The sequence below is a fragment of the Mchenga conophoros genome, linkage group LG3, assembly GCF_057382185.1.
Source record: "Mchenga conophoros isolate Kocher_MC1m ecotype Shallow Benthic linkage group LG3, M_conophoros_male_GT1.1, whole genome shotgun sequence".
NCBI lineage: Eukaryota > Metazoa > Chordata > Actinopteri > Cichliformes > Cichlidae > Mchenga > Mchenga conophoros.
Window position 1 is genome coordinate 4,937,139 of NC_140528.1, and position 14,082 is coordinate 4,951,220.

Here is a 14,082-nt window from a genome sequence, read left to right on the forward strand (position 1 = left end):
ACTAGGATGCAAAACTCTAACCAAAGGCTCATGAGATGGTCCCTGTTAGTGCAGGATTTCAATCTGGAGATCCATCACAAAAAAGGGACCGAGAATGTAATGGCAGATGCGCTGTCGCGTGGTTTTCTGAACTCCTAAGTGCCAAACATCTATAGGGGAGATGTTTGGTCTTGGGAAGGGGGGTGTTATGGCCCTGGCCATAATCTGTTTTGGTGGCTGTTTCTTTGTCTGTGTCTTTAAGTCTTTGCAGTCCCTGAGTGGATGAGCTGATGGCTGCTGATTGGTCCCCTGGTCATGTGGTCTCATTCAAAATCCCTCACCAGCAGTTGTCCCGGGGCAGCCACTGACAGCAGCAGCAGACCTGACCCTGGCCTCCAAAACCTGTAACATTTGTGCCTGTCACTTGTGCGACTTTCTGAGTTCTGTATATAGTGTGTACATTAGTTTTCATTGTAAATAGCACCTTGTAAATAGCACTGGAACAGAAGGGGTGAGCTGCCTTATTGTTTTCCCTTGCACTGTTTTCTCCTGTTTATCTCAGTTAGGGAGTTAGGTGTAGCGCTTGTCTTTTGTTTGATTTTTGATTTCACATAGGGTTTCAGATAGCACCTCCTCCTGACTTAGCTTGTTTTGTTTGTTATTTTGGCCTTTGTTCACCCCGGAGCTTCATTTTGCAGTGTAGAAAAATAAACCATCGTTCACTAAGAAATTGGTTTTACCTCTGTGTATGGTTTTGGGGACCAGGGCGGGGCAATCTTCAAACTTATGTTGCGTTCCTGTACCGCTAGAATGCGGCGTAACAAGGACACTCTTTACATTCAACTCAGCACAGGGACACTGAGGCACCATTAGAGAAATAAAATCCAGGATAAAGAGTTTCAGAAAATCTGGTGTTGAATGTGTGGAGGTGGATCAGAGTGTCAGAGGAGACTCTGTAGAAGGACAGAGTGCCAGCAGGACAGTCCACATACACTGCTGCTCTGTTAGAGACAGAGGAGGAGGAGGAGGAGGAGGAGGATGTTTCTCTGTTATTCTGCCAGACAGAATGAGGGCCATTATCAGTGCAGTACAGACTCCAGGACTGATCATTGTGTCCAAACATACATTCAGCATTGTCTCCTTTCCTTCCGATTCGTCTGTAACTCACTGATATATAAACGTATCCTCTCCACTCGACCTCCCAGTAACAGCGACCAGTCAGACCATTTCTACACAGCAGCTGATGAACATCAAATCTGTCTGGATGATCAGGATATGACTGAACCTCCTCCACACGTGTCACCTTCCTGTTGTTGTCAGACAGTTGGAGCTCTGTGTTCACTGTGTTTGTGTCGATTGTGAGTTGACAGGAATCTGATGGAGAGAACAAACACAATCCAGCTGCAGTTATTGATCCATCATCTGTTCATTGATTGACACTTTGATGATGACTCCTGACATGATGAAGATGGTTGAATGTGTGCTGCTTTGTTTTCATGAATCCCATTAAAAACACACTTACACTTCCTCAGACCTGGTCTCAACCATCGGACTCCAGCAGGCTCCACCCTGAAAAGAGGTGGGGGGGGGGGGGGGGGTGTCAGAGTAGCACAGTCACTTTCAGCATCGACACATTGACATTACATGGCTCTCATACACAGACTGCTAGACACTGATAAAGGAACAGTCCAACAGTTTCCCAAATACAATTCAGTCCATACGTGGATTTGAAAACGGTGAAACTGCTGATGATTTGGACTGGTCCTGGATCTGCCAGTACGCCACTGTATTGAATTAAATAGGACCAATTTAAACTGTGACCTTAATTATCTTTATCTTCCTCTCCTGTTTAGCTGGAAATGAGGTTTTCTTGTGTTCGTTCTCATTCATGACCTTTAATATTTGTTTCCTAATGTCATGACATGCATAGCACACATTAAAGTGTCTAACAAACCTGGTACAGTTCAGCAACACTTAATGCTGATTCTCTTCCTTTTTTAGCTGAGTGAGTAGTAAATGCTAGGAAAGCCGCTTTGCTTCTGTCTAAATTTTGGTAACCATGACATAGTGTCATGGTCTGACCAGCCCTGCTGGGCAACCTGATCGTTTATGTTTGTGTTTATTTTGATGGAGCCGCGCTTCCCCAGAGGCACGTCCACCAACACAGAAGTAGCTCCGTTCTGAGTTTCTGCACACTGCCGTTTAATTAATACTCACCAGTTGCCATGAATTATCCGCCATCAGACCCCGATGTATTTAACGCTGTGACCAGGCGTCAGCCAGCGCTGGATCATTAGACTAAGCTTGTTAGTAGTGTTTTGATCGCGTGCTCTTTCATACTCTCTTTCGGATTGCTTCTCACTAGTGATGGGTCCAGCAACACTGACGCACCGGCGCTTATATCAAGCTCACAGAGTGAAGCCTGTGTCGGTGCGTGTGTCACTTTAACAAAAAGTCACGTGATCGATACAGCTACTGTGTCGCTCAGTGCCAAAACGCCAAACTGTGTTTAAAAGGTACAGCATCCGCATCTGTCAACAGAATGTGTCGCTACCAAAAAAACCACAAAATTACTCTCGCAAAGATAAATAAAAATACACATCTCTCCATAACAAAATGGAGCTCGAAAGAAAAAGAAATGTTTCTGCTGTGTGTGATCATTTTGATCTTTTAACTGTAAATAGTTTGTCTGTCTTTGTTTCTGTGTAATCTATCAGAATAGGAAAATCGGACTTGCAGTGTAAATTATTTATTTCACTTTATGCAGGTTAAATGTCGCAACTGTTCTGCATTTCTTACACAAACAAAAGCGCCTCCTCAGTGTTTAGGCATTACAGAGCCAAACGTAAAAATGAGGCGACAAACACACCAAGAACGAACACAAGTAGGCCTATATTGACACTGAACAGCTTTATCATCATTTTTTGGACCAGGCAGTCCTGAATTTTATTATAAAGGACTGTCAACCCCTTAGTATTGTGGAGAGTGTCGGAGAGGAACATTCCAAGATCAGAGGATCCTTTAACGTACTGGGGGAATAGGGAGACATCTTATCAGAATCTTTTTCACCTGGCTTTACAGTTTTTGTGTTCCCCAGCTTCATCTGTGCCTGTGAGTTTTCCAAAGCTGGGGAAATGGTTTAAAAAAAAAAACAAAAAAAAAAACGCAATAGACTGAATGCAAAAACATTGGATAAACTTATTTTTCTGAATAGAAATTTATAATAAACTCTGAGTCAATTACATTTAAATGGGTAATATTATATTCAAAATACTTTCATTTAATTTTCACTTAATGTAATTCACAGTATGTTTTAAAGATTTCTACAATACTTGCAATGTAAAACATATAAAATGATTCCATGGAAAGTACAATACCTTACAGTGTATACAAGTATAAAAGTATAATATAACTAGGTCATTGAATCAGTGTCTGTTGTGAGTCTCAAGTAAGTTGCCTGCAATGATATTTAAGGTCCAGCAGGTGTCAGTATGGAGCAAAACAGCAACACTGTTTCGACAAAGTATCGATACAGTTTGGGGAATGTGCCGAAACGCTTCACGAGGTCTCATCTGCCGATCACTACTTCTCACTCTTTTTGTCTGGGTGAACTGACCACGGGGAGCCATGGCCGATGGATTTCACACTGGACTGTTATTATTTCCCACTGTAAATAAATTCACTGTCTCATTGCAAAAGGAGATCTGCGTTCTAGTCCGCTACTTCCACACACCACGACCCATAGTCTGACAAAATCTACATTTAATGCCAAATCCACAATAAATTATGTCTCGTACATATTTTCTCTCTTATTGATATCAAACAAGAGAATAATAACTAAACATGTATTTTAACATGGCTCAGTAAAACTTTTTTGCTATTGTTACATTTGCATGAAAGACTAAGGATGTGAGTGAAGGACACAGGAAATGTTTCTAGCTCTTCCTCCTCTATCAGACATTCTCTCCATACCTGAGAGTGTCCAGTCTCCAGCCTGGATCCTTCAGTCCAGCCGACAGCAGCTTCATTCCTGAGGGACCTGGATGATTGTAGCTCAGGTCCAGCTCTCTCAGATGAGAGGGGTTGGAGCTCAGAGCTGAAGCCAGATAGGTACACCCTTCCCCTGTGATCATACAGCCTGACAGACTGCAGACACACAAAACAACCATCCATCTGTCAACAATCATTTTCTGTTTGTCAGATATAACAACAGTTAACTACTTCAGTCCAATCAAAATCATTTAACTTTATTCATAGGTAACACCTGTTAGATTCTAATATTATTTTATGCCATGTTATACCCCTAATTAAAGATTGTGAATTATTATGTAGTTTTAGTTTGCATTATTCTCCTGAATTAGAAGAAGCTGATAACTATTGCATTAGTTAAACTGATGTGCATTATATTAAACTGTTGATTTATTGTGAATGAATGATATTGTTTTATGATGCATTATACTGCTGAGTTATAAGAAATACTGTTTGCAGAAAGTCATTGCCTTATTTGTCTGATTAGAAGAGAACATGCTGGAGTTTTCTGCCCCATCTCAGCAGGAGCAGATAAACAGGGAGCCAAGGTCGTAGCTTAGGCGCTATGTGAGAGAAAGCATGTGAATGTTTATGCTTTGTATTTTTTGAGATCAGAGGCTGTCTGCATCAGTGTCCATCTCCCACGTGTGTGATCATTAAAATCATCGTTTGACTCAACCCGACCGGACCAGTGTTGTTATTGTGGTTTTTCTCTTGTCTCCATCCCCAATATTTTTGAACCTTAACATTTTGGGGGCTCGTCCTGTGGTGTTGGGGTGGAATTTAAAAGTTTGGACGGTCCGAGGGTGTCGAACGGACAGGCACGAGCCAGTGGTCTGACGTGAGTGGGCATAAGCTGGCTTATCTAAAGGTAAGGCACTACCTGTTGAATTATTTCCAAAGTGTGCCAAATCGGATATGACTAAATTAAAGTCTACTCACTGAAATTACTGGTAGAGGGTCTGTTTTGATTGTGATGAGGATCCGCGTGTGTTATGCAGTTAAAGTCGGCTAAGAGTCTTTAATGAAGTTGAAAAAGTATGAAAGAAATGCTGGGTTCGAGTCCCAAGGAACTGAGATAAAGGCTCAAGTAGTTTGGTAGGGAATTGGCTAGGTATATTTTAGAAATTAGGCCAGATACAGTTAGAGTCTGATACTGGTTGATTGATTATAAAAAAGTGACCTTTCTTCGGTTGGACCCGTTATGGTTAAATTTGTCGAAATTGTGTAGGCGAAAATTATTATAGAACGGCGGTTAGAGTCCGTTAAGAAGCGCATTGCTCAGAGGTAACGCTTGCCGGGGTTGGGGACGCTCAATGCCCGTCCTCTTTGAGGGATAGTCAGTTGGTCACTGTGGAGCCTGGGGCACTCCAGAACAACTAAGTGGTTTCACCACTTCACCGTCAGATACGGTGTTATGTGCTTTTTTGGATACTGTTCAATTGAGTTAGGGATTTTAGAAATTAGGTCAGAAACTGTTCCCAGAAGTAACAGATACTGTTTAATTGATTACAAAAAAGTTAACTTTCTTCGGTTGGACCCGTTATGGTTAAATTTGTCGAAATTGTTTAGGTTCTTTAGAAATCAGGCCATAGGCTGTTCTGGAGGAAACAGATACTGGTTAATTGATTACTCGTTATTTTAAATTTGTCGAAATTTCTTAGGTGCTCAATCTGTTAGGCCTGTCAGTGATTGTAAATACAAGATGTCTTTTGTAATATAAAATAATAGAGTTTTGCCTGAGCTTGGTGTGAGACTGTGTGTGACGTGCAGCTGCGGCGCTGAGGGCTATTTTTAGACTGTGTGTGAACATGCAAATGAGCTGTGAACTACACAGAGGACTTTTGCTTCCTGTTTGCTTGTAATAAAAACGCTGATTTTGTTGATTATAATATTATAAATAAGGATTTGAATGACTACTCTGAATGTTTGATGTTCAGCTGGATTTTAATATAGAAGAGATAAATTGTGTTTGAGTAAGACCGGCACTTCAGTCGGCAGAGTGTGATTGTGATGAAAATGATATTAAATAAATCTCTTAGTGTGTTGATACAGGTGGCTACGGGCCTGGACCACCCGGCCCCATGAGCAAACAAAAAGTTAAGTTAACCCACCTACAAACACACATACACGCAATGAAGAAACAGCTTACACCCATGAACATGTGAAGATTTTCCAGCAAGTTTAAAGCAGTGAAGCTTAACATACACCCGCCGTTACACAATAAAGTTTATCCACTACTAACAAATAAACTCTCTGGGTTGCAGGACAACATCTTAACTTCAAAAAAAAAAAAAAAAAAAAAACACTGGTCTGACAAACCAGTGAAGATATGACAAATTTAGTGGTTAGAAAAGTCAAATTGTGACAAGTTTTCTGCCGATTGACAAATATAGGTGATTACTGAATGAAAGAAAATTCCATTTTGAACTTTAAATACAATCTTAAGAATTTTAAAATGTACCTGTGTCGTCCTGTCAGCTTGGTGGGTTATGAGAGGATTATATGGAGAGAAAAAAAAAAAAAAAGGGGGAGTGAAGGCTGACACAGGGCCTGGCCCCGGTGTTTCTCCCCTCTCTGACTGATATAGCCAATACAACATCATTAGTTTTGTTTTGTTTTTTTTGTTTTTTTTCTCTTTATGTTTGATTACAGGTAGGGAAGCCGAGGCTGACCTGGACACCTGCTCTCCCCTCCACCATCGTTGCTCACTCCTCCACCATCTTTGAAGTGACCCTGACCAAATGCTACAGCAGCTGGACCTATAACAACAGCTTGAAAATGTCAACAGTGCTGCAGGAAAACGATATCAGGCTGCGGAGATGGAGAGTGTTAAATCCAAGGCCCGTTTCACTACACGGGGAGATTTCCGTCAGTCTCTCTTCTTAAATGAGAAGATTGAGAAAGGTCCGGCTCCCACCAATGACTTTGACCACCTGCTATAGAGGAACTATCGAGAGCATACTGAGCAGCTGTATCACTGTCTGGTTCGGGAACAGCAACATGCCGGACAGACGAGCTCTACAGAGGGTTATGCGAGCAGCTGAGCGCACCATCCGCTCCGAACACCTTGACCTGCACTCAATCCACAGCAGGCAGTGCCTGATCGGACACACCCCTCTCACACACTCTTCACATTCTTGCCATATGGAAAAAGACAGCTTCAGCGGACAGAGCTGTGACGACACGCCCATTAAGCCCGGAGGAAAAGTGAGGCCGAGCAAAACAATGCTCACCTTAACAACTCTGCATTAAAACTGTGCAGGACAGTGACGGACCAACACTGATGATCGGGCAGCAAAACAGGGCGTGCCACAGACAAAGGAAAACTGAGGACAGGAGGCACCTCAGAATGGAGAAAAACACCAGGAGAAAATAAGCTGAAGGCACAGGGGTCGGGGCTCAGACAGGAGCTGACCTCTGGGAAGAGCCGAACAGCAGAACCACAGAAGGTCCAAGGGAAACATCAATGGACTTTAATCTGATTTCTACGGAAAAGACTCTGAGGTTTCTGCCCTCAATAAGACCTCGAGGCATCAGAGCAGAAACTGAGCATGGCCCAGGAGGAGCTAGCTGAAAATCGAACCCATCAGGCTTGGAGTCCAAGACACCGGACTTGAAATCAGGCCGGAGCATCCTGGAGCTAGATGAGCAGTGTGATTTGTCCGGTCTGCTATGGAGCAAACGTTAGGGGGATGGCTTCCTGTCGCCTCTGCCGTCCTCCGATCGCTCAGCGTCCTGGGCTGCCCAGCTCCGGACTGAACGCTCGGGCCGAGACACCCAAACAACCATGGACTCCATTCCCCTGGAATGGGACCACGACTACGACCTGAGCCGTGGGCTTGAAAGTGCAAGCAGGGATCCCAGAGAGCCTTGAGGCCTGTGTTAAACTAACAGAACAAAGATTGAGGTCTTCCACTGGGGAGGTGGAAGCTGCAGACTCTCCTATACACCTTCTGGATGTCAGCCGTTCCACCTGCAAACAAACGGACAGCAGTCGCACTTCTGCAAGCAACAAACGGACATCCAGACAATTGAGCTGCGTATCAAAACCCTGAAGGAAGACCGAAGCAAAAGGGTCAAGTTAAGGAGGAGCGAAATAAGGAGAAGATGCTGGACACTGGAGAAAAGGACTGCCTCAATTGGGGCCAGAACCAGTATGGACAGAACTTTGAGCAGCAGCACCAACGGATGCAAACGGACTGAAAAGGAGGAGGGCAGGACCCCAGGGCACGCTTCAGGCCGTGGTTTACCCAGAACACCAGAACAGGAAAGTGATGAACACAAACACACACACAAACACACACATCTACATGCACCGACTCAGAGTGAAAAGAAACATACATATGAACATATGCACTCGTTGATTGAGGGAGAAATGACACACACACACACACAAATTAAAATGTTGATTCAATGAACTGAGAAGTGATCCACACACACACACGCTGATGCAATGAAGAATGCTTTACTAACAAATGCTGCACACAAACATCCAAATACGGAGTTCGTTACAACAGCAAGAACTGATTGATTATTTATTGCTTAAATGTATTTCATGCCACGCAGAGTGCATTTGTGTAGATTTAGAGGACATGGTCTGAAGCACTTTGATAATGAAAACAATGTCTGTGCGTGATGTCTGTTTATGGCTCAAAGCCTCCACTGAATTGTTTACTGTGCTTCACACAGTCTAACAAGGAGCAGTGGTACAGAGCGAAAATGATGAATGAATGGTGTGAGTTTTATTTCGAAGAGAATATGAAAAGGTTGTGTTGATTCAACTTAGTTGTTTACGTTTTTGCCAAAGTAAAGAGTTGGTGTGTAACTAGTGTCCACTATTGAGTCAAGTAAACCCAACATGTTTTGTTGGTGCAAAAAGGAGTTTTGGTTGATCTTTGGGTTTTGTTTGATACTAGGTTGATTCTATCAGTGAGGTTTGGATTGTTTTCTTTCTCTGAGAGAGAAAAGGATGGTTTTATGCTTGGGCATGTTTGTAATGGGCCCCAGTATCTGTTATTATGAGTGTTTAATTGGTTACGTCTGTGTTTGCTTTCGTTACAGTGCACTGAGATAAGAACATCTGAGAGGTGTGATCCACCGGTGGTGATATTTTGGTATTTTGTGAGCTCCTGATTTAACAAATCGGCTCCTTAATCCAGACCTGAGAGGTTGAACTTTAAAGCGCTATAAAATATTCTTACTGAAAACAGTCGCGAAGTATTTTTCTCCATGATTATAATGGGCTGAGGAGAAATTCACTTGTATGGGACACTGGTCGAATGAAAAGTCCTGATCCTAAAAGGATTGCAGCGAGTCAATCCAGTCCAAGAAAAAGCAATAAATAAGGAACTGTTTCCTTTAAAATGATGACGTCATCTTGCTGGTGAAGGAGCCTCGAATAGGTTGCGCGTGAGACTCCATTATCAGCAATATCTGGTATGAATGTGTGTGGATGTATGCATGTGACTGGACTGTTATGGACTGACGACTAAAAGCTTTAACTGACTTGGTACTGAGACAAAGACGGTACCGACTTTAGGATTAGTAAATGTCCACAGACAGTTCACCCAGCCTGTAAAAGAAGGGTGGAGGTTTTGTCTTGCTTTGTTTTGTTTTTGCAAGAGCAGAAGGTTGACAGAGACTGAGGGGGGAGGCTGTAGCTTCACAGGAGTGTGAACTGCGGATTTAACCCTTGGGTTGCCAAGTTGGAGTTACTGATGCTTACATAAAAAATTGTGTTTTAGTAGCTGTGTTTCGATTAGGGTACCATTATAAAATGGTTGGGAATGTTAAATGCTAAAATGAAGAAAAGGTTTGAATTCACTTATGACTGAACATGTTATTAGTATTAATCATAGTGGGTCACTGTAAAGAGTCAAGTAACTTTTATAGAGGAAAGAAAGAAAAAAAAAGAAAAAACCCTCTACCGAGGCCTATAAATAACAGGGAATGATAGACTTGCCACACGCAAAATAGAGATAATGTAATGATAAATACTGGTCCCCGCCTTTTGGGTGACATCTTGAAATAGTCAGCAATTTAAAAGTAAGATAGAACCGACAGGGGTGGTGCTGCACAAGAACGAGAGTAAGATAAAGTAAAATATTGTGTTTAGCTTTGAGAAGTTTAAATTAAAATGTACCATTACACTCAGAGGATCAATATGAAGTTTGATATATGCTAATTTTGAGTGAAGTACATGACTGGTGACTGTTCTGTTCTGTCCTGAGCTTTTGTTTTTACAGCACCCGCTTGACCACACCAACAGTTTTTCGCCACCGAAAAGGAGTACTTGTAGAGAATAGAGAATGGGGAGGAAAATCACCAAAACTGGGAAAGGTAAGCCCCAAAGGGGGTGATAACACCATAACTTTCACTTATGGTCAAATTCTTAAAATTTGACCCCGAACTTGAAAAATTCTTCAAATATTTAGAGACAAAGTAGGTTGAAATAAAATATAAGGTTATAAACCACAAAAGGATGAAGCAAATGAATTGATAAGATGGTGAATCGATACGCAGTAAGCTGTCGATCACGTTGATTATGTTTATTCTAGTGAGCAGAGCAGGATTATTATTACTAAAGAATACAAATGAAATAGCAAAAACTAGAAGTGGAAAAACATTTGTGCTAACGGAAATAAAATCAAAATAAGAAAAAAGGAAAATTGACTAAAATTGTAATGAGTGTTTACAAAACTAATTAAAATCAATTGGATTTATAGCAAAATGTGTGTAGCACCATTGTTGTGTGTATGCCCTACGATAGTCAAGTCATTTAAACTTTACATAGTGCATAGGGGAGTTCATTGATCACTACTGTGAAACTAATAAGATTTAGGAGCTATGTAAGAAACTTACAGGTTCCACTGAAATTTTTATAAGCAGGATATTAAAACTTATTTATATAACAATATCAAAAATGTAGATCAGGGACCAACTTAGAAGTCACTGACACTTGACTAGCTGTAAACCATTGGTTTAGGAATAAGTGATTGCACTGGGCTTTCTATTACACAAAAGTCAACTCATTTATGATATCTGAGGAAGTATTGTGATTTAATTTGGAGACACAAAGGAACATTTGGCACTTCCCACATCTCACATATGTTTACTGTTGCACCCAACCATTCCACAACTGAAATGCCTGTGACTCCTAATTATTTCAGGCAAACGGAGCGAACCATATTCTGTTATAATCCCATCTGATTGGGGCTTTTATTCTTGACGTTTGGAGAGAGCTCTTCATTACTAGTACTAGTCAGGTTTTGTTCACATGTTTGTTCCAGGTCTCTCAGTCAAGAGGAGTTTGAACTCCAAATATGGTGAAGTCTTTTCGCACATTGAGATCACTAATAACTCTTAGCAAAAATGTGATCTTGTAGAAACAATCAGGTGACATGGAGTCAGTTATAAGTGCGACTCTCAGTTTTACTTTATTGGAAAATATTTTTGCATTTTATCCATATTTGTTTTTAACAAAAATCAAAATTCCACATTCTCCTGCATATCAGTTTTGAACCCGATAGGACGACAGATTGTGGCCCTGTGTTTTCCTCCATTACACCTGCCACTGCATCTCGATAATCTTTGTGTTGTTCCTCCTGGGGTGTCACTCTCCCCTATCTGGCTCACATGACTCTTACCTTTTGAAAAATTATGTTTGAATCTCGCTATTCGGTCAAGAATTCTCTATGCCCTTGTTAAAGAGTTGTCTACTAGGAAAAAGTGAAATGAATATAAGTATAAAGTCCCGACGTGCACTACAGTATAAATTAATAGGTTAGGCATGTTCTCCGTGAAATTAAATAAGCTTAAAATAAATAAATAAAAATAATAAAATAAAACTCTGAGTTTAACAAAATGTTTCAAATGAAAATATCAGGTCTATCTCTCTGGCTTTCATAAAATGTAAAAAGGGTGGGAAAAAACAATTGGTAAGACCACCACCCCACACATGTGATATTATTTAAAGGTACGGTTGTCCTCTTTAAGAAACATCAGGACTTAGAAGAGTGGTAAGTAGAGTATGAGAGCTACATGTGAACACTAAATGTACACTATGGTGTGTTAAAATAAATTAGAGGGCCGTCAGGGGGTTATGAGGGACATTTATAAAGCAAAAATCCCACAAATCTTGAAATGCACTTGAAAAGCTCACACACGAAGGTTAGCTTAGCTGACCTTGAAGAGCTCCCCCATTCAACCCACATCACCGGAAAACAGCTAACACCAGATAAGGCAGCGTGGTGCAGCCCGAGACAACAGGATTGGAACATCTAAATAATTGTGCGAGCACCTTCAAAAGGTTTGTCGATTGACCAAAATTATGAACACGCAGTGCAGCAGGAGTTAATAGTCTTAATACCCAGGGATAAGCAGGGGAGCATGGCTGATGTGTTGAAACTGGAATTTTGTGACACTTAGTTTTGGCAAAATACAACTAAAATTATAACTGGCACTAATCAACATTAACCTGAAACTGAGGATTTTCGGACAATATAAATTAGACTAAACTAGCAAAGACTTGGTAAACATTGATTACACCTGGTACAAACATCAGGACTGATGACTATTATAAATCTGGAGTCGAAACTAAAATAAAAAATAAGAACTAATGAAAATAGTAAAACGATTTGAACCCTGGTGTGGAGTTTTGCAACTCTGACCAGGAAGCAATATAAAATGGATTGTTGGAACAGTTGGCGTTAAAGTCTCTTTCGGCACTCCAGTCTACGATGGCATTGAACATCTTTAGCCGTTGAACATCTTTAGGGCGGAAAAGGGTTGGTGTGACCAACGGGTGGTTTGGCTTGTTGTAAGTATATTTTGAGATCAGGTGGCTCTGGATGGACCAGTTACCAGGTCTTGGAAAGAGGACAGACTCATTAAATGAGAAGAAGGAAGTTCCTGGGATTGAAGATCCTCTGGGTGAGTGGTTGATTGAAAACATTCATAAAATAAAAGCTATCTGTTGTTATTGATTGGTAATAGATTGATAATTGGCCACATTTACGGCTGTGTTGACTTGTTGTGGACGTAGTCTGCCTCATGTTTGAGCACTCTGACTAAACAGGTTGAAAATAGACACATTAGATGAGAAGAGTATGCAGCGCCACCCTGTCAGACCCCAGTGACGATGGAGCTCAGTGATGAATCAGGTGAGCTGCATTTATGGCTGTATCATGGCAGAGTTTCCCCTGCTGTGGTCAGTGAAGAAAAATCAGGAGAATGTCAAATTTAAGAGAGCCATCTATAAACGTTTATGTGTCAGGTTGAATGGGACAAAAGGGGGTGTTTTACTGTTGTTTTAATATCAGCATTTTATTGTTGTATGAGACTTATGCAACGAGCATTTATAGAAGCTTTTGACCGTATTCTAACATTTGTGTCCCTGTGATTGTTATAACCTCTGATTAGTCTTTTATTTACAGGTGTTAGGATATTGATTTAATTTTTCTTTGCAGGGGTAATCATGATAATTTATATACATATGGCAGTTTGTTGCTCATTATAGAGTTGCGCTCAAGTTAATAAGGGTCAAAAGCTACAGTCAGCGCGAGGTCTGACTGATCTATGGTGTGGAGTGACTTCGAGCATGGAGGGCTGCACGCGCTTACATAACACTAAGATCATGTTATTCTTTGTGATTTTTATTCAATTATGTCTTTTGCTAGGTATAAGTAGTGGCAGTTAATTAGACGATATTCATTAAAATATTAAAAATACTTGAGTCAGAACATTGCACGCAGATCAACTTAATATTCTGGGTAACGTGGTGCCTGCCTCACCTTTTCTTTTAATGTTCTAGTTCTGTTGATTTGACACATTGGAATGTGTCAAAAAAGGGGGGGGGGAAGTTGGGTTTCAACATCAAACAAGGATTGTTTGAACATTTTTATAACTTGATTTGTGTCTTTAATAACTTAGGAATGGTAAAGCTTAAGCTAATGGTGGCCCGAGAAGTTTACGGTCTTTTGTAGAGAATCAGTGAGAAGCATAAATCATTATTTATTTATCATTATTTCCATCCACTAGAAGGTCAGTAGATAATAACATTAGATTATTAGG

General features: G+C 40.9%; 2 protein-coding genes across 1 annotated transcript in view; one reads left to right on the forward strand and one right to left on the reverse strand.

The window, feature by feature from the left end:
• Positions 1-14,082, forward strand: part of LOC146577050 (protein NLRC3-like) — a 324,292-nt gene that overhangs the window by 251,771 nt on the left and 58,439 nt on the right.
• LOC146577056 (NACHT, LRR and PYD domains-containing protein 3-like) overlaps positions 725-14,082 on the reverse strand; it is a 200,072-nt gene continuing 186,714 nt past the window's right edge. Inside the window, exons 11-13 of the mRNA XM_085268117.1 lie at positions 3,952-4,125; positions 1,502-1,548; positions 725-1,353 (exon numbers count right to left, since the gene is read on the reverse strand). Coding sequence (XP_085124243.1) covers positions 824-1,353; positions 1,502-1,548; positions 3,952-4,125 — 751 coding nt within the window. The 3' untranslated portion in view covers positions 725-823. The remainder of the gene's footprint in view (positions 1,354-1,501; positions 1,549-3,951; positions 4,126-14,082) is intronic.